The sequence below is a fragment of the Zalophus californianus genome, chromosome X (genome assembly GCF_009762305.2).
Source record: "Zalophus californianus isolate mZalCal1 chromosome X, mZalCal1.pri.v2, whole genome shotgun sequence".
In the NCBI taxonomy this organism is placed as follows: domain Eukaryota; kingdom Metazoa; phylum Chordata; class Mammalia; order Carnivora; family Otariidae; genus Zalophus; species Zalophus californianus.
Window position 1 is genome coordinate 27,224,437 of NC_045612.1, and position 21,717 is coordinate 27,246,153.

The window sequence follows — 21,717 nt, forward strand, 5'->3', positions numbered from 1 at the left end:
GATTGTTCCTTCTGTCTCCATTACTCCTTCCTCACATATTAACATATTGATATTAATTAACAATGTTAACAGCTTGCTCTCCTCTTTCATTAAGTCTCTGTCCAATGTCATCTTCTTATAGAGGGCCTGACTTGACCACCCTGTCTTAAACAGCATGCCCTATCACTCTCCATTCCCATGATCCACTTTATTTTATATGACATTATATATCTATTTGCTTATTTTTTTAAGTTTATTTAAGTAATCTCTTCCCTACCCCCGACGTGGGGCTCGAACTCACAACCCCCAGATCAAGAGCCACATGCTCTACTGACTGAGGCAGCCAGGCACCCCTTGTTTAATTGTTTATTATATCGCTTCTCCACTCGAACGTAAGTGCCATGGGGCCAGGGATCTAGGTGATTCTGATGCAGGTTGCTGGAGTATCTCAGTTTAGGAATCACTTCTAACTCTTAGGACAGCAGTTCTCAAAGTGTGGTCTGCAGACCAGCAACATCAGCATCACCTGGGGACTTGTTAGAAGGGCACATTCTCAAGCCTCACCTACTGAGTCAAAACTCCTGGGAGTAGGGCCCAGCAGTCTGTTGTTAAGAAACCTTCCGGGTAGTTCTGATGCCCACTCAAGTCTGAGAACAACTGACTTTGCTTCTCTTTTTTAAGCAGCACTCCCTGGCTCTTTTCCCAGGGAGATTTTCCAGGTAGAAAGGGGTTAACTCTATTCCCTATCCTTTCCTCTATGCTGCTCCTAAGAATGTTCTGAATAAGATAGAAATGTTGAAATTCTGTGTTTAGGGGCGCCTGGGTGGCTCAGTTGGTTAAGCGACTGCCTTCGGCTCAGGTCATGATCCTGGAGTCCCTGGATCGAGTCCCACATCGGGCTCCCTGCTCGGCAGGGAGTCTGCTTCTCCCTCTGACCCTCCCTCCTCTCATGTGCTCTCTCTCATTCTCTCTCTCTCTCAAATAAATAAATAAAATCTTTAGAAAAAAAAAGAAAAATTCTGTGTTTAATGTACCTTAATTTAACTTAAATTTTTCTTGAACTTTATCCTCTAGGGAAGGGGCTGACAGTCAGCATTTTTGGCTTTGCCGGCCAGAGTCGGATGCAACTACCCAACTCTGCCCTGGAGTGGGAAGGCAGCCAGAGACAATATGTAAATGAATGAGCATGGCTGTGTGCCAATAAAACTTCATATATGGACACTGAAATTTGAATTGTCAGCAATCTGGTGGCATAATGTGTACATAATATGATGTTATTTTGCGTTTCTCTGATTACATTCATTTGGCCTCTTCTGCGAAATGCTTGCCCATTTCTTTTGCCCCCTTTCCTATCTGCTAAAGGGAACTCATTCCAGTGCGCAGTTCCCTTGGGCATTCCTTTTGTATGGAGGGAGATGAAGCCTGATATGTGGACATACACAGTGAATCCTGAAAAGTGGCAAGTATCTTGGCTCATTGGAGGCATAGAAGGACAACACTGCCCTACCAGTGGCAAGGTTGTCTGGGAAAGAGATACGGAGATGGGCCCCTGGGGTTGGTTCCAAGTGTGTGTATCTTTGTCTCACATTAATATTCACCAAAGAGCATCCATTGCAGAGTAGATTCAAAACCAACCAGGTGGGTAAGCCAAACTTTCTCCTTGGCTACCATAGTAGTGGTACCCTGAATAGGTGGTTATGCAGGCAGGCGGGGAGGGAGGCAATGCATGGGCCTAGCAGCATGGGCTTCGCCTCTCCAAGGCTGGTTTAGCTACTGCCACCTGCTGAGTGCCCAAGAAGCCAACAGCAGAGACCAATGGTGAGTCCTTTATACAGTGCTGATGGCTAAAGGAACACTAGCCAGCTACCTTATGGTCTTAATTCCATTAGGCCCCTTCCACCTTGGAAGGGAGAGTGAGTTGTCTTTGATGGAATCGACACATACTTTGGATTTGGGTTTGTTTTGCCTGCCTGTACTGCCTCTGCCCAGTGCTACCGCCTCCTCATTTGCTTCACAGGTTTCACTCTCCAGTAAATGCTTTGCATCCTAACTCAGTTTCAGCTTTGGCTTCCTAAAGAATGCAATCTGCGACAACCTCTTTTCTAGGGGGAAATGAGATACTTGTAATGCGTGGTATGCACTGGATGACGATTACTCAAATTATCAGCTATGGTGGCTTGAAATGGAATACAAGTGGAGGGCAAAGCTTTGGGAAATCAAGAGGCTAGAGCACTTAGTCCCTATGGTGACAGTGATGATTGCAAAGGATGTGGCTAGGGCTGCTTCTGATGACCGTAGAGAGCTTATACAAAAAAGAGGACAAATGGAAAGCCTTGAATGCACAGCACAGATCAGAGTGGAAAATCAAAGACCCTCACTGTCACCATTCAAGTAGTCTTTATTCTCCTGGAACTGTAGGATGGATATGCCTGACAGTCATGCCCAGGGACTGATCATAAACGTTGCAGAGTTGCAACACTGATTAAAGGTATGGCCTTGTTAGAGCTCTGAGGTTAACTGATGGGCTCTTCTGGGGGAAAGAATAGGACCCTAACACAATGAGTGGAAATATTTGGGCATAAACAGATGAAGCTGAGAAAAATTTAGCCTCCACATTTCCCTGAACCTTCCTTGCCAGGAGAAGGAGTCATATGTCCTTTCTCTAATGGTACCAGCCTTCCTCTGCATAAAAACCTTTTGGTGACTTCCAGGGGGGTGCTTGCCTCACAGGAAATACTGATTCTCCTCAGGACTAACCCCCACAACAGTTCATTGTCTCCACTCCCATAAGAATCATTGGATTTCAGTATATCCTATATGCCGTAATGCCCAAGGAGAAGGGAATGTGGAAGTGGATCTATGATGTGCAATCTGCTCAGTGCCTACCACTAACTCTACTCGTACAAAGACTGCAGTAGAGTTTCCTGGGTTGTGGGATTTTCAGCTTTAAAAATGTGACAGTCTCAGGAAAATTTGTACCGGTCAGTCACCCTATTGGGAGGTCATTCTTCACTAAAGCATTAAGAAATATATTAGGTGTTATACGCAACTAATGAATCATTGAACACAACATCAAAAATTAATGATGTACTATATGCTGGCTAATTGAATTTAATTAAAAAAAGAAATACATTGGTGAGAGGAGCACCAGTATGATTGAAAAGCTCTATGGAATAGCCTCTGTAGGCCAGAGATGATAGTGAGAGATGCTTCAGTGGAATTGGACACCCAGATTTCAAAAGGACTAATGGAGTCCTAAAGGGTAGAGTCTAGGGGATGGTGCTTAACTGTCAGAACTAATGTGGATGCAACTGACATAAAGCACAAGGATAGAGTGTTTTGACCTCCATCTGTTGCAGGGGGTGATTGTTTATGGAATTTCCTAGGAATGAAATAGATGTGATATAGAGAAACAGAAAAATTCTAGGTCTGGTGGACAAAAATTTTGCAGACTCTTGAACTCTTACTCTGTTCCCAGATCTACTAAGCCAGTTCACAGGTCTGAGGTCCTTGATTTTTTTTTTTTTTTGAGCTCCTTGATTAAGGGGGAGGCCAGATCTCTTTGAGAAAGGACCTTACTGCAATGCTATCACAGATGTATACTGCAAATCTTCCAAATGTTCCTCAGACTGAGACCTATGGTCATTTATTAGGAGGACATGACCAGGGTAAAGAAAATATCCAGAACCTTCTGAGGGTTATAAGATTCCAGCTCTGAATTGATGCTAATTATTGGGAGTGTGCCACTGTGGTTCATTTCCAGAGTGGGGACTTAGGGAGTCAGGTGATAAATTAGGTCTTGGTCTGAGTTCATTTCAGTGGGAACTTGGACCCATCTTGGCCAAATCACCACACATTATTTTTCTGACTCATGATCCATGGAGGGAGGGCTCTCATTATAGGAAAGGTCAAGTAGTATCCCCTGGAACTGTACCCATCTCCCCTTTCACCTCTATTGCCAATAAAGTAAACCAAAGCAACACCAAGTTCCTGGGGCAACTGAAGAGATAAGAGCCACCACCAAAGACTTGAACAATGAAATCGTGAAGACTCCAACCACATGCCCGTATATAACTTGCCTATTCAGCCTGTGGGTAAAGGCATATAAATTTTGGAGAATGCTTTTGAATTATTGTTCATTTAATCAGGTTGTGACACCAATCACAACTGTGTTTCTTAATGTGATATCTTTATTGGAGTAAATCAACCCAGCCTCTGGCACCTATTGACCTAGCAACGATCATCAGCAGAGATAATCAGAAATAGTTTGCACTTGCTCTCTTACCTCAGGGCTATCTCAAACTATGCTGTTTTCTGTTATAATCTAGTCCAGAAGGAACTTGTCTTTTTATTCCACAGGCATAATGCTGGTCCATGACATTGATGGCATTATGCTAATGACTCTGAGGAGCGGGAAGAATCAAGTATTCTAGATGCCTCATGACCAGAGGATGGGAGATAAGCCCTGTGAAAGTTCAGGAGCCTGCTACATGGATGACATTTCTAGGGATCCAGTAATCTGGGGAATGTCAGAATATCTCTTCTGAAGTAAGAGATAAGTTCTTTTTCCTTGTACTGCCAACCACAAAGAAAGAAACCAATACTTGGTGGACCTCTCTGGATTTAGGAGGCAACATATACCATATTTGGGTATGCTGCTCTAACCCATTTACTGAGTAACCTGTAAGGCTGCCAGTTTTGAGTGGGATCTGAAGCAAGAAAAGCATCAGCAATAAATCTGAGTCTGTGGTACATGTTCAATGAAGCCTCAATAGAAGCCTCATAGCACAGACTCTTAGGGTGTTGCAGTAAGGCCAGACTTTCCTTAATTGACAATTATTTTCCATTTGAAAGGCAATGCCTCTATTGCTTCCAGGTTCTGATAGTGACTGCATGAGACACCAGGAGACTATGTGACTTGAACGGGCCATTAGGAAATGGGTATTATCTAATCCACTCAATCATCAAATGGCCATGTGCAGCAGCATTCTATTGTTAAATGGAAACTGTGAATGAAATCACATCTGAGAAAATTGGGAAAGTAAAAGTGAAGTGAATGAGGAGCTAGCTCAGACTCACATGGTACTTGCTCCTACTATATCACTGCCTCTCCATCAGCCCCTACATATGGCCTCAAGGACAGTTCTCTATAATCATTGAACAGAGCAAGAGAATGTAGGCCTATGGCTTTATAGATGGGTTTGCATGGTAGGCTGGCACCTGGCAGAAGTAGGTCACAGGTGGCTGACAGCTCCACTCAGGGATGGCCCCTAAAGACAGAGGTAAAGGAAAATCCTGCCAAGTAGTACATCTAATTGTCTACTTCGGTGGAAGGAGAAATGGCCTAATATACTGATGTAGACTGATTCAAGGGCAGAGGCTAACATGTTGGCTGGATGGTGAAGAATGTGGAAGGAACAAGATAGGAATTTGGTGATAAGGAGGCCTAGGAAAAAGATATATGCATAGGCCTCTTAGAATGGGCCAGAAGTGTGAAGATTATTTGTGTTCCATATAATTGCATCTAGAGGACATCCACTGTGGAAGATGCTGTCAGTAATCAGGTGGATAATATAACTTATTTTGTTGATGTTAGCCTCTTTAGCTACTCTAGTGCTTGCTCAGTAGACCCATATACAAAATGGCTGTGGCAGCTGGGATGGGGTGTATGTATGGGATCTTTTCTCACTGAAGCTGATTTGTCTATTACCACTTTGAATTGGCAATCTGCTTATCAGCAGAGACCAAATGCTGAGGCACCAATATGCACCATTCCTTGGGGGCGACCAGGTAGTCATCTGGTGGCAGATTGGTTATACTGAACCCCCTTCCATCACGGAGGAGGCACTGACTGTCTTCACAGGAATAGATACATATTCTGAATACGGATTTGCTTTTCATGCCTGCAAAGCTTCTGCCAGCACCACCATGTGGACTCACAGAATGCCTGATTCATCACCATGGTATTCCACCCAACATTGCTTCCAACAAAGGAACTCAGTTTAGTGTGAAGGAAGTGTGGCAATGGGCTTGTCCCCATGGAATTCATTGGTCTTATCACATGTCTCATCACCCAGAAACAACTGGCTTGATAGAATGATGACATTTCCTGCCAAAGGCTCAGTTATGGCACCATAACCTGCAAGTTTGGGGTACTGTCCTACAGAACCTAGTATATACTTTAAACCGGGGCCAATATATCATATCATCTCCCTTGTAGCCAGAATGTATGGGTCCGGGATTCCAGAGGTAGAGGTGGGATTGACCCCTCTTCCTGAAGAAATATTTGCTTCCCATCCCTACATCTTGGACTCAGTGGGTTAAGAGGTTCTAATGCCCAAGGGAGAAATGCTTCCACCAGGGAACATGTCAGGATTCTGATGTTTTGGAAACTGACACTGCCCTCTGGCCATTTTGTGTTCTTCATGCTGTTTAACTAATGGGCAGACAAGGCGTCACTGTACAGACCAGGGTGGTCTATTCTGATTACCAAAGGCAGATTAGGTTACTCCTACGCAATGGAGGCAAGGAGAACTATCTCTAGAACCCAGGGGCTTCACTGGGGTGCCTCTTCTCACTCCCTTGTTCAATAGTACTGGTCAATGAAAACTGGTAACCCAGTCAAGGTAAGATTATAAGGATTCAGATCCCCTGTGGGGATGAAGGTTTATGTCACTCCACCAGGGAACGTATCGTGTCCTACTGAGAAGAGGGCAAGGGAAGCATGGAGTGGGTGGAAGAAAAATTGAAGCTATGATTATCAACTTAGGGCCTGCTTCTAGTTACAGAAGCAGGGACTATAGCAACTATGTTTTTTTTTAATTTTTAAAAAGATTTTATTTATTTATTTACTTGAGAGAGAGAGAGAGCGCGCGCATGCAGGGGGAAGGGCAGAGGAAGAGGGAGAGAGAGATTCTCAAGCAGGTTCCACTCCCAGCATGGAGCCCTATGCAGGGCTTGATCCCATAACCCTGAGATCATGATCTGAGCCGAAATCAAGAGTCAGATACCTAAGTGACTGAGCCATTCAGGTGCCCCTATGGCAACTATGTTTTATGCTTAGAGCTGCCTTTCCCTTCTACTTTGTATGAAAAGCACTGTTGGTGGTTAATATTTCAGATTTCATGTGAGCGTATGAATGAATTGACATCCCCCTGCAATGATACAATAGCTGGTGGGTATTTACATTTTGTCTGAGGTCATGGGGATTTCATCTGGATGAGGGACAAGAGTGGTGTGGAGGGGCAAAAGGAATGGTCAGTGCTGGGAATTCTCTGTTTTCCCTTTCAAGGTTGGCTTTACATCCTTCTCCACCCAGCTCTTTTCCCTGACTCACATTAACTGCATTTGGCCCCCCTGCATTATGGCTCTCAGTAGCCATCAGCCAATGGGAGGTATCAGCAACAGGAGATCAGATGGTGGAAGGAGAGAAAGGTCAGGAAATTTATTTCCTACATTCCCTCCCTGCAGGGATGTGAGTTGGCGGTGATTCTTCTATAGAAGGCCACAGTTCCTGTTGAATGTTCCTTTCCTTACTATTTTATTTTATTTTTCCTTATTGCCTTAGTTTTTGGTAACCATTCCCTCTCCTTGCCCCTTTAGGCTTACAGGTACTAACATCTTCCAGTGTTGCTAGCCCTGAGGTGCTTCACCATCCATTGTTGATTTCCCTTAATCCTGCCCACCCACATCCTTGTGCATGGTTCCTTCATTAAACTGTCTTTAGGGGTCCCTTGCTGGCTCAGTCCATGGAGCATGTGACTCTTGATCTCCGGGTTGTAAGTTTGACTCCCACATTGGGGGTAAAGATTACTTAAAAATAAAATCTTGGGGCACCTGGGTGGCTCAGTCATTAAGCGTCTGCCTGTGGCTCAGGTCATGATCCCAGGGTCATGGGATCGAGCCCCACATCAGGCTCCCTGCTCAGCGGGAAGCCTGCTTCTCCCTCTCCCACTCCCCCTGCTCGTGTTTCCTCTCTCGCTGTGTCTCTCTCTGTCAAAGGAATAAATAAAATCTAAAAAATAAAATAAAATCTTAAAAAAAACTGTCTTTATCCATTTTTAGTATGTCATCTGTTTCCTGTCATGAACCCAACTGATACAATTCCTAATATTTGTTTATATATACACCTTCTCCCATTTTTGTAATCAGTCTTTCCAGAGAGGTTTATCAGTCTTTTTTTTTAAAGATTTTATTTATTTATTTGAGAGAGAGAGAATGAGAGATAGAGAGCACGAGAGGGAAGAGGGTCAGAGGGAGAAGCAGACTCCCCGCTGAGTAGGGAGCCCGATGCGGGACTCGATCCCGGGACTCCAGGATCATGACCTGAGCCGAAGGCAGTTGCCTAACCAACTGAGCCACCCAGGCGCCCCAGGTTTATCAGTCTTATTAGACTTTTCAACCAACCAGTTTTGGGTTTTATTGATCTTTTGTATTAGACATTTTCTTTTTTTATTAATATTTGTTATTTTGAAATGTCCTTATTTCTGCTTTCTCATTTACTCTGTTATTGTTTTTGTAGCTTCTTAAATCAGATACTTAGGTTTTTAATTTCCAGCCTTGCTTCTTTTTTTTTTAATATTTTATTTATTTATTTGACAGAGAGAGAGAGTGTGAGCATAAGCAAGGGGAACACAGGCAGAGGGAGAGGGAGCGGGAGATGCAGGTTCCCCACTGAGCAGGGAGAGCCCGATGCGGGGCTTGATCCCAGGACTCTGGGATCATAACCTGAGCCGAAGGCCGATGCTTAACGGACTGAGCCACCCAGGTGCCCCAGCCTTACTTCTTTAATCATACAAAGGTTTCACAACATAAATTTCTTTCTAAATACCACTTGGGCTGCAACCCATAATTTTCAAATTAGTTTTCTTTTCTCTTAAGTAGGCTCTATGCCCAAGGTGGGGCTTGAGCTCACAACCCTAAGATCAAGAGTCACTTCCTCTACCGACTGACACAGCCATGTACCCCTATTAGTTTTGACATGTAATATTTTCATTATTGTTCTGTTCTAAGTATTTTCTAATTTTTAGTATGATTTTTTCTCTTTGACGCCTGATTTCAAAGTATGTTTTAAAATTTCCAAACATAGATGTTTTCTTTATCTTCTTGTTACCGATTTCCACTTTAATTGCAGTGTGGTCAGAAAATGTGAACTGTTTGAGACTGAGTCTTTGAAATTTGTTGACATTTTTTTTAACCTAGCATATGATTAACTTTTATGAATGTTTCATGTGTTGGACCACTACTAGATGACATATTGCTTTTGTATGAATTAGGAAAATGTGTTCTTTCTTCCAGATGGATGTAGCACCACACCTGAGCATGTGGTTTGGCAAATGGAGCATGAGATGGCTTTTGACCCCCACTTGTCCCCTTGGCTAGGTACTTTTGATCAGTGAACAATCTGTATGTGGTGACTTGTTCATGTGTTCTTGTAAAGAATGTTTATTTTCTAAGTACGGTGTTCTTTGTATATCTACTAGAACAAGCTTGTTCATTTGATGTTCAAATTTTCTACATCTTTACTGATTTTTTGTCTGCTTCATCTATGAATTCATGAGAGAGAGATGAACTAAAAACTCACTGTGGTGGTGGATTTGTCTATTTCTCCTTATATCTCTGTTAATTTTTGTTTCACATAGTCAAAGCAGTTGAATACATTCAAGGTTAGTATTATTACATTTTTCTGTTGAATTGAAATTTTTATCAGTATACTGTAAACTTCTTTATTTTTTAAAAATTATTTTTAAAATATTTTATTTTTAAGTAATGTCTACACCCAGCATGGGGCTTGAACCTATAACCCCAAGATCAAGAGTTCCATGTTCTACCAACTGAGCCAGCCAGGCACCTTTTATAACCTTCTTTAAATCTAGTAATTATTTTTCCCTTGAAGTCTGTTTTGTGTGATATTAATCTAGCTATAACAGCTTATATTTTATTGATCATACTATTTGCCTATGTATTTTTTCCATCATTTTTACTTTCAGACTTACTGTGTATGTGTGTTTTGGGGGTATCTCTTAAAAATAGCTAGACTTCTTTAAATCCAGACTGATAATCTTTACTTTTAACTGGAGCATTTGGTTCATTTACATTTTATGCAATTATTGATATATTTAAGTTTAAATCTACCATCTTCCTCTATTCTCTTTGTCCCACTTTTCCAAAAAGTTTTTCCTCCTTTCTTGCCTTTTTTGGATTGGTGGTTGATTTTTTTCTCTTTCTCTCTTTTAATTTTCCCCCTTTTGGTAGTTTGGAAGAGATATAATATCCTTTTATGTTAGTGGTTATCCTAGAAATTTTAATATGTATATTCAACATAATTAAGTCTTTAGTTAATAGAAATCCATTACCAATACTCAGCATTCTAGGGCACAATTCCACAAAGGGTACAGTTTTTGCATTCATTCTTCGATTATTTTATTTATTTTGTCTTGTTTTGCTTGACCTTACAGTGACCTGAAATTAAACTATCACTCTGTGCATCAGACTGTCAACATTGAAACCACCCAATCCCTAGCCTTCACCACAGATCTCAGTCCCTGCCTAGTCCATTGGTACCCTGGAGCCAGTGAGATCACCAGGGAACAGTACTCTCAGCTGCTGAGATAAGACCAGACTCTGATAGCAAAGGACAGGCAAGCCAACAGCAAAGATGCAAAAGATGTGATAGCTTTGCAATCTTATAGAGCGAAAAGCCAATTAGCTCCGAGGAATTCCTAAAGGAGTCATCATAACATGTAAAAATAGTTCTGCAGGCTCTGGGAGAAGGGAAAATCAAAGCTTCAAAGGGCATCACTGCAGTCAGGTCATACCACATTTGTAGCATACTGAGTAGTATGCATACTGCACACAGTTCAGTGTTTGGAAGGAGAAATCACTCTGATAAAGTGGCAAGGTAAACCACAATACACCAGAATATTGTCAGTGGCTCTCAACAGGGGGTTATTTTGCACTTCAGGGGACATTTTGCAATGTCTGGAGAGACTGTTGTAACCACTGGTGTGTGTGGGGGGGTTCTACAATACACAGGATCCTCCCTGTCCTCTACAAAGAATTATCTGGACTCAAATGTGGATAGTGCCCACTGCTATCGGTTATACAGTGAAGTATAGATAAGCAGCAGGATAGTGTTTCTTGTATCGCAGAAGCCATCCTATAATAATGATTTCACATTTCTTTAAGGGAGGATGATGGTACAGCAAGGATTCACTATACCTTTTTGTTGACACTTGAAAAGTCCATAATAATGAAAAATGAAAAGATCAGCGGGCACTCATTTCTCTGAACCTCCTTGAAATGGCAAAGGGTTTTTATGAGCAGATGTCACTGAAACTAAACGGTGTGTATTTTCTAATTAGTGGCTTTAGGATTTCAAAATCAGACGGGACATTAGGAGACTAGATATAGCTCATGAAAAACAATCATGAACAATGTGGTATTTCCCCAGAGCTTATTATGAATACAGCCTATCCCTCCAACAGCTTTTCAATGCAAATGAACCTGGTGCATTTGGTGAAAATTGCCAAATTTAGAATATACTAGTTCTAAAGTTCATACCTTAATATATGTGTGGTAGGATTTCTTTCTTTGGTTTACCTCTATTTTCTTAAATTTTTGCCAAACACTTATTTTTTAAAACTTTTTTTGTTTTGAAAAGTTGCACAAACAGAACAGAGAATCCTTGTGTGTCCTTCACTTAGACTCCTAAAATGTTAATATTTTACATTTGCTTAATCATCCAAGGGTTTTCTTCTGAGATATTTCAGAGTAAGTTGCAACATAATGCCCCATTATCTCTGAATACTCCAGCGAGTATTTCTTAAACAAGGACTTTCATGTTAACCATAGCACAAGTATAAAAATCAAGAAATTTACATTGATATAGTATTATTAATCTATAGATATTCAAATTTTGTCAGTTGTCCCAGTAATACCCTTTTTAGCAAAAGAAAAATGTTCTTTTTCTGGCTGGGGATCAGTTGTCATGTCTGTTTCTTTTAATCTGGAGGATTAGTGACTTTGATGATTTTGAAGAGTGCAAGCCAGTAATTTTGTAGACTGTCCCTCTATGGGTTTGTTTGATATTGCCTTATGATTAAATTCAGGTTATGCGAATTATGGCGTCATGAATACTACAAAATTGGTTGGTTTTTCTTAGCACCTTATCAGGAGGCACAGAATGCCCATTTCTGGGCGTGCTGATTTTCATCACAATTAGGACGGTATCTGCCATGTTTTCCCACTGTAGCTTTTATTTCGCCTTTGAAATCGTAGTATCTTGTCGAGAAATACTTTGAGACTGTAATGTAAACAAGTTGTTTCTTATGGTAATTGCGCCCCCTAGTTTTGTTTAAGGTTACAGAGGCAGAGGCTGATTACCGTAGGGTGTCAGCACTGGTGGCGCAAGTGTTCCCAGGGGTCAATTTCTGCTCGCATCCCTTGTATTAGCATGTCTAGCACATAGTAAATGGCTGCTTCTTTCCTGATTAATTTCTTTTATCTCAGCAGTTAGTAGGGTGTATTGTAATTGATCTGCTTATGTTTGTCTTTCCCACAGACTGTGAGCTCGTTGAGGGTAGGCGCAATGGCTTATTGCTTCTCTGTCCCCAGTGTCTAGCACATACTAGGGGCTTGAAAAATACATGTTTGAATTAGTGGCCTGGAGTAGATACTACGGAAGAAGATAAGGGCTATGAGTCGGCCTGGGGATGGCATTTTTCCTGTTCTAAAGGGAAGCTAGGGCAAGGGTTGTAGAGGGCGCGGTCGGCGCAGTCACTCTGCAAAGGAACCCATGGGTCTCAGCCACCTAGTTACAGGCAAGGCCTCGGGTTTCCGCGGGTGGGGAGGAAAGTGGGGCGGGAAATCGAAAACCGAACTCGCAGCTCCCGGCATTCCCCGTGGGCGGTGCTCCCCTTTGACCCCTCGCTCGCGTGCTACACATCCGGGCCTCTGCTACTAGTGAGGGGAAGATGGCGGCCGCAACTGTGGTGGTTCCCGTAGAGTGGATAAAGAACTGGGAGAAATCAGGGAGAGGCGAATTGTGAGTGTCCGGGCTGGAGGCGGGCGCACGGCCGGGCCGGGCCCGGGCGTCAGCCGTGCTCTCCCATGTGGGGAAAGGTTGTGGGGGGAAGATGTGCCCCCTCCCCCATCCGGGCGGCGGGTGTGGAGGGTTGGCTAGGAGTTTCGAACTCGGGGAGGAGAGGTGCCGGTAACCGTCGCCGACCTCCTTCCTTCTCTGGCCTCTCTGAAATCCCCGTTGCCCGCCGTAGGCTGTGTTCCTTTAGTCTCTTAGCAGAACTCCCGTTTCGCCCCTGCGGGTCCCCGCGCTCCCGCTCCGTCTCTTTTTGTCCCCCTCTTTGCTTGAGCTCACTTGGCTCCTTTCTTTTTGCGGGGCCGCGCCGGGGGGTTTCGGACTTTCCATCTCTCTGTCCCATTTCTTTACTCTGCATCCGTTCGACTCTGCAGTTTGGAGCCCGACGCCTCCTTTGCCCGAAGTCCGGGGAGGGCGAACCGTCCCGACTCCCTCCCCTCCTCTCCGCCCGCCGCCGCCGCGGTGCCCGGGGCGTCGCGAAGAGCCCCGCTTGGTACCTCTCTTCCTCCCGGGGAGCGGTCCTTTCGGATTGTCCCGGCCTCGCGCGGCGCCACTGGCCGTGGGAGAAGTGTAGCTGGGATTGCCGCTTTCCCCGAAGACCTACCGGCATTTCTTTGCTCCGTTTTTTCACTTTAGAGCCATTTCGGTTTTGATTCAACTTTCGTCATTAAATGTTTCCTAAACCCCATTTTGTCCTGGGACTGCAACTAATTTTGGCAACTCTCCAAGGTTCTCGAGTACCTGGAATAACGCGTTTCCTTTAGTCATAAAACTTGTTTTTTTCCCCCGGTAATACAGAAAACAGTAATTTGCCATACCCGCGGTTTCCTCGCCCAAAATTTCAGTTCGCGCTCTCTCGGAAAGAAATCGTTTAAGCAGTAAAACCCCAGATTCAAAAACAAATAACTTATTTCTAGTTTCTTTCTCTGAATCGCTTTATTAGCTAAAGCTCAACATTGTATGAGATTAACTCTCCTTAGCCATTTTTGCGGTCGTCTCCCCCCCCCCCCCCCCCCCCCGTCAGTTTAGGTTGCTGGTGCAAAAGATAGCGAATCTTTGGAACTTCGTTACTTCGAACGAAACCCGGGGAATGCGTTGCCCGATCTTGCGAGTGTAATATTGCCAGCCTATATGGCCTCCCCCCGCCCCCCTCGCGCGCACTCTCACTGCTTTACGAAGTCTTAACTGTGTGAGCTCTAGAATTGTAATTTCTTGGGTAAGCGGCGGTCTTAGCCACTTAACTAGCTGAGTGACCTTGGGTAAGTTCCTTAACCACTTTGACCGTTTCCCCTTGAGTAAATTGGGATTAATAAGTACTCTACTCAAAGGATTGTTGTGAAGACTAAATAATGCCTGTAAAGCACTTGGCTTATAGTAAGTGCTCAAGTGATAGCTATTAAAAGTAATATTATTATTCCAATCTTTAGATATTTAAACTTCTCTGGACAGCCCTTGCTCTTAAAGTCCGCACCACTCAGGTTAGCAATTAATTGGTCTTTGACTCTCCTGCATACTCTTGTACTCTAACGAATTGAGAGACCCTTGAAGAGTGGGGACTGTGGTTCATATTTATTTTGGTTCAACCCTCCCGCCCCGCCCCCCTCCCCCGCTCCCGCCCCTTCTCCCTCTCCCCCTAGCTTTTCTAGCATATGCTTAGAGTGAGGGCTTATTGGTTTATTAAGTGAGAAGTCTATTCGATAAACATTCATTTTTAACTGTTAGGAACGTTTTCCAGATCCTTGTACATGCTATTTAACAAATCGCTATTAAGTTCCTTGTGTGCAGGGAAGGCAGGATGGGAGGTTACCTAACCAAACCATCATTTTCATCTATGTTAGATTAGGATAACCTCCCCAAACTGATAAATCAGTTCATTGTTTTGTTTACCTACTTAGTTATTTAGGGCCTGTCATCTTCAGTAGATTGCACAGCTTCCTCCTTCCAGCTGTTTTTGACAGTTTTATTATTATTACTTTCACCTTAGAATGAGTGGCATTAGGGCTAGGAGGTGAAATTCTTCTTGACTTCTTACCGGCAGTGGTTGGAGAAAAATAGTGATGTAGGAGGTTGAAGTACCTCGTCAAAATGAGATTTTGGATTCACTTTATGTATATTTGCATGATCCATGTTACCCGTATTGTTCCTGAAGAGCTTTTTCAAAACTGTTGTTAGGGCTTATTTGTATGTAGTTATTCCATGGCTTGAGGAATGTAGTTTGAATTACCGTAGATCCAAATCAGTGTAGTCAGTTTTATAATTATATTCTGTTATATGAAGAGAGCATAAGGTGTTAATTGTATGACATAACGAAATGTTTTAAATAGGCAAACACATCACCATCCAGTACTTAGGTTTCATTTATTGACCTCTTTCCCCTCTTTGAAAACTTTGTTGTATATAGTCTAACTTCAGAGTTTTTGTATCTAGCATTTTCATTTTATTAGAATGAGTGGTCTTGTAAATATATTACCAAAAATCCTTTCCTTTCTCTGAAAACAGAGCCTCTTAATTATAAGCCAGCAACTAGAAATGTTAAAAATGAAGGTAATGTGCCAACAAATTATTAGTGAACCCATTTATAGATTTGGCTTTTAGAATATGACCAATATTTAAAATAACATCTTGGGTGGGTTTTTAGTTTTTAACGAGATAAATTAGCAGATGAGATTTAACTTGACTGAAAATTATCTTTTAAAGAAAAATGCATGAAGTATTTCATGAGGTTTTTAGTTCATTTCTTGTCGGTCACTTCTTACCAGTATATTTTGGGAGTTGTAGTCAGCTTCAGCCACATAGTGTTAAAGCAACACATGAGATGTATGGGACATTTAGTAAATTTCAGAGAGGGCAGTTTCTTAATTAAGATTTTCAGTAAGTTGAGAAGCAACTGTTTTAGGATGGAAAGTCTTGGCTTTGAAGAATAAGCTTTGTTAGGTAATTATGGGGAAAAGAAAAAACTTTATTTTGCTTGTCTAAGTGGTCAGTCACATACCTAGCTAACCTGTTGTTTCCAGAGATACTGATTATGTTTTTAATGATAAATTATAGAACTTTTAAAGTGATCTTTACCCACGGACACCAAAAGGACAAAGGAGGACTACCAAAACATAATTATTAAGGGTCTTTTCTAGTAACATTTAGATCTATTCTTACAAGTTTCACATCTAAATGCAAACTTATGAATTCTGCCACATATGAAAGATAAGGATTTAATCACTTCAATTTTGGAATTAGAGTTTTAGTTCCTTGACGACTTCATATAAGCATAGGACTTGCCATGATTATGCTAATAAACTTGCATGTGCTGGTAGATCCAGTGGTGAATTTTGTTTTTAGTAGAAATCATTAACACAGTGAACTCAACATTTCTTTGTGTCACAAGCAACCTTAATGGAGGATTTATGTTTCAAGCTCAATCTGAAGACTTTGGCCTCATGCCCATACTTGGTCTAATTTTGAAATACCTATATTTGTTGAATATTATCTATTTGTTCCAAGAACTTAATTATATAAAAAATTTACATATCAATTAGAAATTTTTGTTAGATCTCACCTTATTAATTATTGGTAGTTACAATAAGCTTTTAAAATTTAATTGTCAGATGTTTTGATTGCCATTCTTTGTCTTTTGCTGCTGCTAAATGATTTTACATCTTCCAGAACTTAGCTAAGTGCATTTGGACGTTCATTAAATGTTGTCTGACTTGAATTTTTTGGAGGGAGGTAGGGGGAAGGAGTCTGTGGCAAATAATCATTCAAAGAGATTTGTCTTGGTAGTTGTTTTTTTTTTTCTTCAAAAGATGCTCTTTCAGCTGAAGTTTTATCTGAAGCCTTTTCTTCATATTTTAGTTTTCATTGGCATTTATTTTCTCATTTTGACCTGTATTCACAAATTAAGAATAAATCTTTGTCCTTTTTCCTGGTAAGAGAAATGCATTTTTCAAAAAAATGTAGCAATATCAGGAGATTTTCTAGGCATTGCTTTCTTTGTTAGAAAAATTAAATTATTCTCCAGTGCTTAAATATTAAGGTACAAAGAGCGCTATTAATGTACTTGTGTGCAGGAACCTTTGTTCTTTTTTAAACATTTCCTGTTTCCTTTCCTCCTCATAAAGTGAATATTTTCATTTTCATAAATACATGTTTCAAGATAAAACTACATGCCCAATATTTCATTTTTGTGTTATATTTCTGTTCTGATAATGATAGTAGAGGTAGTACTTTACTTCACCAAATTTAGCCTTTTTTGTTGTTTTGCTTTTAAGAATTAATTGAAGGACAAATTGACATCAGTGTTTCATATGTGAAGCCAACTTTGAGATGGTGACCATAATCAAGTAGCTCAGGCTTGTGCTGTTTCCTTTTTTACTGGAAAATGGATTCAAGCTAGGTGGAAAGCTAAATACTCAAGAACTATTCACAAAATACCTCATGAGTCCTTGGAAGAATTTAAGACATTCAGTTTAAGTTTCACAGGTCTTTGACAGAATGTAGATTCTGTCTTTGTTCTCAGGGACCTGAGACAGCATCTCCTCCATAATAGCACCAAATTGTTTTAAAAGTGGAAAAACTGGCACCAAATTGTTTTAAAAGTGGAAAAATTGGCAAACTCAATTATTTGGAGTTATGAGAGGAATAAAATAATCACTTAGACTGAGGCAGAATATTTGATTAAGCCACGTTAAAATGGGCAACTACTGGAGGTAGTTTTTTTTTTCTTCCTTTATAATTTAGGATAGAGTACTAAAACTGTTTAATGGGTGTGGTAAGACATGCAGTATTCAAAAACAGAATTGTGGTTTTGTTTTGTTTTGTTTTTTTTTAAAGATTTTATTTATTTGACAGCACAAGCCGGGGGAGCTGCAGAGGGAGAGGGAGAAGCAATGTGATGAGGGGCTTGATGTGAGCCTAGTCCCAGGACCCTGGGATCATGACCTGAGCCGAAGGTAGATGCTTATCGGACTGAGGCACCCAGAATTGTTTTTTTAAGGATACTTTATGATTGATCTTCTGTTAGTGAATTACTTAGGGAGAAGAGCATGGACAAATCTACTGATTGGGGAAACATTCTTAGCAATTGGTTTAGTTTCCTCCTCCAACTAGAGAAGAGCTGTTTTATACTAGGGAAATAAAAGTATCTTATGCAGGTGAATTGCCTTATCGTAATAAACCATCTGTAATTCCTTACACAATTTGAGCAAATCTTTGAGATGCTAATTAATAGTTCATGATGACATTATCACCTACATTCTAATGAGTATGTTTGTGGCCTTGTGACTGACAAGATGGAATTATGTTTCAATTATTTCTTAAAATTATGTAACAGTGGCTGTACCATTAGATTAGGTGGGATGAGGTGGGAACACTGACATTCCCTCCTCCCCACTGGAAGGATTATTGTGAAAGATATGCTTTAAACTTATTAAAACAAACAGAAAATGAAGCTATTGAAAATGTAAACAAGCATGTAATGTTTACCATAAGGAATATTTGACCTTGCTTTTTAGTAGTCTGGATACAAAGGGAACGATGAGTTACTTGATTCCATTCCATTCTTCTGTCAAAAACCAATGTTTCGTACTAGTACTTTCTAAAGGGAATTGAACCTTTGGGGACAGTGAGAACCACAAGGAATTGTTTTAATACTTTATAACAAATATTGAAGTGATCTTGATATACTTTCTTTCTTTTTTTTTTTTTTAAAGATTTTACTTATTTATATGAGAGAGAGAGAAGAGAACGAACAAGAATGAGAGAGCCCAAGCAGGGGGAGCTGCAGAGGGAGAGGGAGAAGCAGGCTCCCTGAGGCCCAGCACGGGGCTGGATCCCAGGACCCCGGGATCACGACCTGAGCCAAAGGCAGACACCTAAATGACAGAGCCACCCAGGCGCCCCAACTTTCTTCTATATTTACTCTTAACAGAAAAGAGCTAGATGGTAGACATTTTTAGGTTACATTTTCTGATGCTAGTCTGAAGCAGATTTTTCTGTGTTGCTTGTTGGAAGGAAGATTGATTTTGTTTTATATTTCAGATAAGCTTGTGGTAGGTTTAACATTTTGAGAAATTAAAAGCTTTACCACTGTTCTCAGCACATTGGAAAGCCTGTTTAGTTTTCAGGGAAGTAGTTGAAAGTATTTGGGGTCAAACTTAAATCAGTTTATTTTACCATTTATAATGTACTCTCTGAAAATTTTTCTTTTTGTTTTTTAATAGGAGTTGGTTAAGAAACTAATAACTAAATGAAAATTTCAAACTATGCAGATTTAATTAGTCTCCATTGGCAAGGCCTTTTTATTCTTTGACTTTGAAGATAATTTTGTGAGACCTACATGTAAATTGTTGACCAAGAAAAGTTTACTTTATTGCCTTTAAACAACCTTACTCTGCTCATCATGATGATGAAGTATTGAAATAATCAAAAGACAGAGTGGTGAGCTGCGATAGCATAGATAATCTGCAGAGTAGATAATCTCTGTGTGGGTGATTGTAATGTGGCATATTTCACTTTAGGTGTGATAATAGAGTGATATTCTAGAAGTCTTAAAAATTGTTTTATTGACTGCGGAAAAAGGATTGCTAGACATAAAAGTAAAAAACACGCATTCATTGGTTTTCTTTTTTGTTAGAGCCTTGTGCAACTTGTAATAAGAATATTTCTTTTTGGGGGCGCCTGGGTGGCTCAGTTGGTTAAGTGACTGCCTTTGGCTCCGGTCATGATCCTGGAGTCCCGGGATCGAGTCCCACATCGGGCTCCCTGCTCAGCAGGGAGTCTGCCTGTCCCTCTGACCCTCTTCCCTCTCATGCTCTCTATCTCTCATTCTCTCTCTCAAATAAATAAATAAAATCTTTAAAAAAAAGAATATTTCTTTTTGTAAATTGTGCAATTAAAACAATGCAGAAAATTGCATAAAACTTAAATATAGAGCCTAAAGAATCAGTGTAATATGCACATCCATGTAACTCACACCCAGATCAAGACAACCGCCTTCCAGATTGCACACTTTTTTCCTCTCCATGGTAACCATTATCCTGACATTTATGGTTTTCTCTTCCTTGTTTTTATTTACAGTTTTACTACCCTATAAACTTAAGTTTGTTGTTGAATTTCCTATAAATGGAATCATAGAGGGTGTATTCTCTTGTATCTGGCTGCTTTTGCGCAACATTATGTCTTTAGGATCCATCAGTATTTTTGCAAGTATTTGCCATTCTTTGATTTTCATAGTTACAAGATGCTCCATTGCATAACTCTACCATAATTTTATTTCTTGTGCTATTGATAAACAATTTTGCTGTTTTGAAATTTCAGGTATTACCAACAGCGCCAATGAAACATTCTTATACAAGTATCTTGGTGTATATAAGCATGTGTTTTTGTGGGATATATACTGAAGTGTAGAAAATCGCTGCGTTCTAGATTGTGACTAACTTCAGCTCTCCTATAAACTGAAGCTATTTCAAAATACGCTTCCAAAAGCAGGTGTATGGGAGTTCCCCTTGCTTCACATCCTCGCTAACATTTAATATTGTCAGACTTTAAAGATTTTATTTATTTGTCAGAGAGAGAGAGCACAAGCAGGGGGAGTGGCAGGCAGAGGGGGAAGCAGGCTCCCCGCTGAGCCTGATGTGGGACTCCATCCCAGGACCCTGGGACCATGACCTGAGCCAAAGGCAGACGCTTAATGGACTGAGCCACCCAGGCATCCCTAATATTGTCAGACTTTAAATTTTTTGTCAATATTTATGTAATGGTGTTATATTGGGGCTTATATTTTCATGGGCATCTTTTTTAATTTTAATTTTCTTTAAAGATTTTATTTATTTGTCAGAGAGAGAGAGAGTGGGCGAGCAAAAGTGCACAATCAGGGAGAGTGGCAGGCAGAGGGAGAAGGCAGGCTCCCCGCTGAGCTAGGAGCCCGATGTGGGACTTGATCCCAGGACCCTGGGATTATGACCTGAGCCGAAGGCAGACACTCCACCGACTGAGCCACCCAGGCATCCCCATGGGCGTTTTTTTATGTTATTGGCTGGTTGGATTTTTGATTTCTTGCGAAAGGCCTCTTTATATTTTTTCTTCCATTTTTCTATTGGATTGTTTGCATTTCTTTCATTGATTTGTAGGAGTTCTTTATAGAGTCTGTATTTGTGTCCTTTGTGAGTTATAGTGTATATGTGGCAGGTATCTTTTACTCTTTGGCTTGCATTTCCACTCTTAAAATGGTGATTTTTGATGAACAGAAGTTATTTTAATGTCAAATTTATTGATCTTTTGCTTTATGATTAGTAGTTTTTTGTGTTTAAGCAGTCTTTTCCCCATTCCAAGGCAAATGAACTTATCCTCCTATGATCTTCTGGAAACATATTATTTTGCTTTTCATTTTTAAGCCTTACCTAAATGGAGTTGATTTTTATATGTGCTATGAAGTAGGGTTTGCAATATATTGTTGTGGATGATGTATATGAAGAAAATCCAGCCTCACACAGATAAATAGTTGGCAAAAGGAGGAGAATTTTAATAGTCTTTCCAGGTAATTGTATATATTCTTCTTTGGTATCATGTCAAAATTTGTCAGGTGGTAGTTTCTTAATGGTTTGTTGCAATGCCAAATCCAAAACCACATCAGTGAACTTTTTGTACTA

The 21,717-nt window shown here is 40.8% G+C and overlaps 1 protein-coding gene across 13 annotated transcripts in view; it reads left to right on the forward strand.

Annotated features, from left to right (window-relative positions):
• The first annotated feature begins 12,893 nt into the window (after positions 1 to 12,893).
• Positions 12,894 to 21,717, forward strand: part of THOC2 (THO complex 2) — a 113,990-nt gene continuing 105,166 nt past the window's right edge. For 9 of the 13 annotated variants that reach the window (XM_027607555.1, XM_027607560.1, XM_027607567.1 and 6 more), the window contains exon 1: positions 12,934 to 13,024. In XM_027607555.1, coding sequence (XP_027463356.1) covers positions 12,954 to 13,024 — 71 coding nt within the window. In that variant the 5' untranslated portion in view covers positions 12,934 to 12,953. Of the gene's footprint in view, positions 13,025 to 21,717 lie in introns of all 13 variants that reach the window. The other 4 variants (XM_027607557.1, XM_027607564.1, XM_027607566.1 and 1 more) reach the window with 1 other exon arrangement.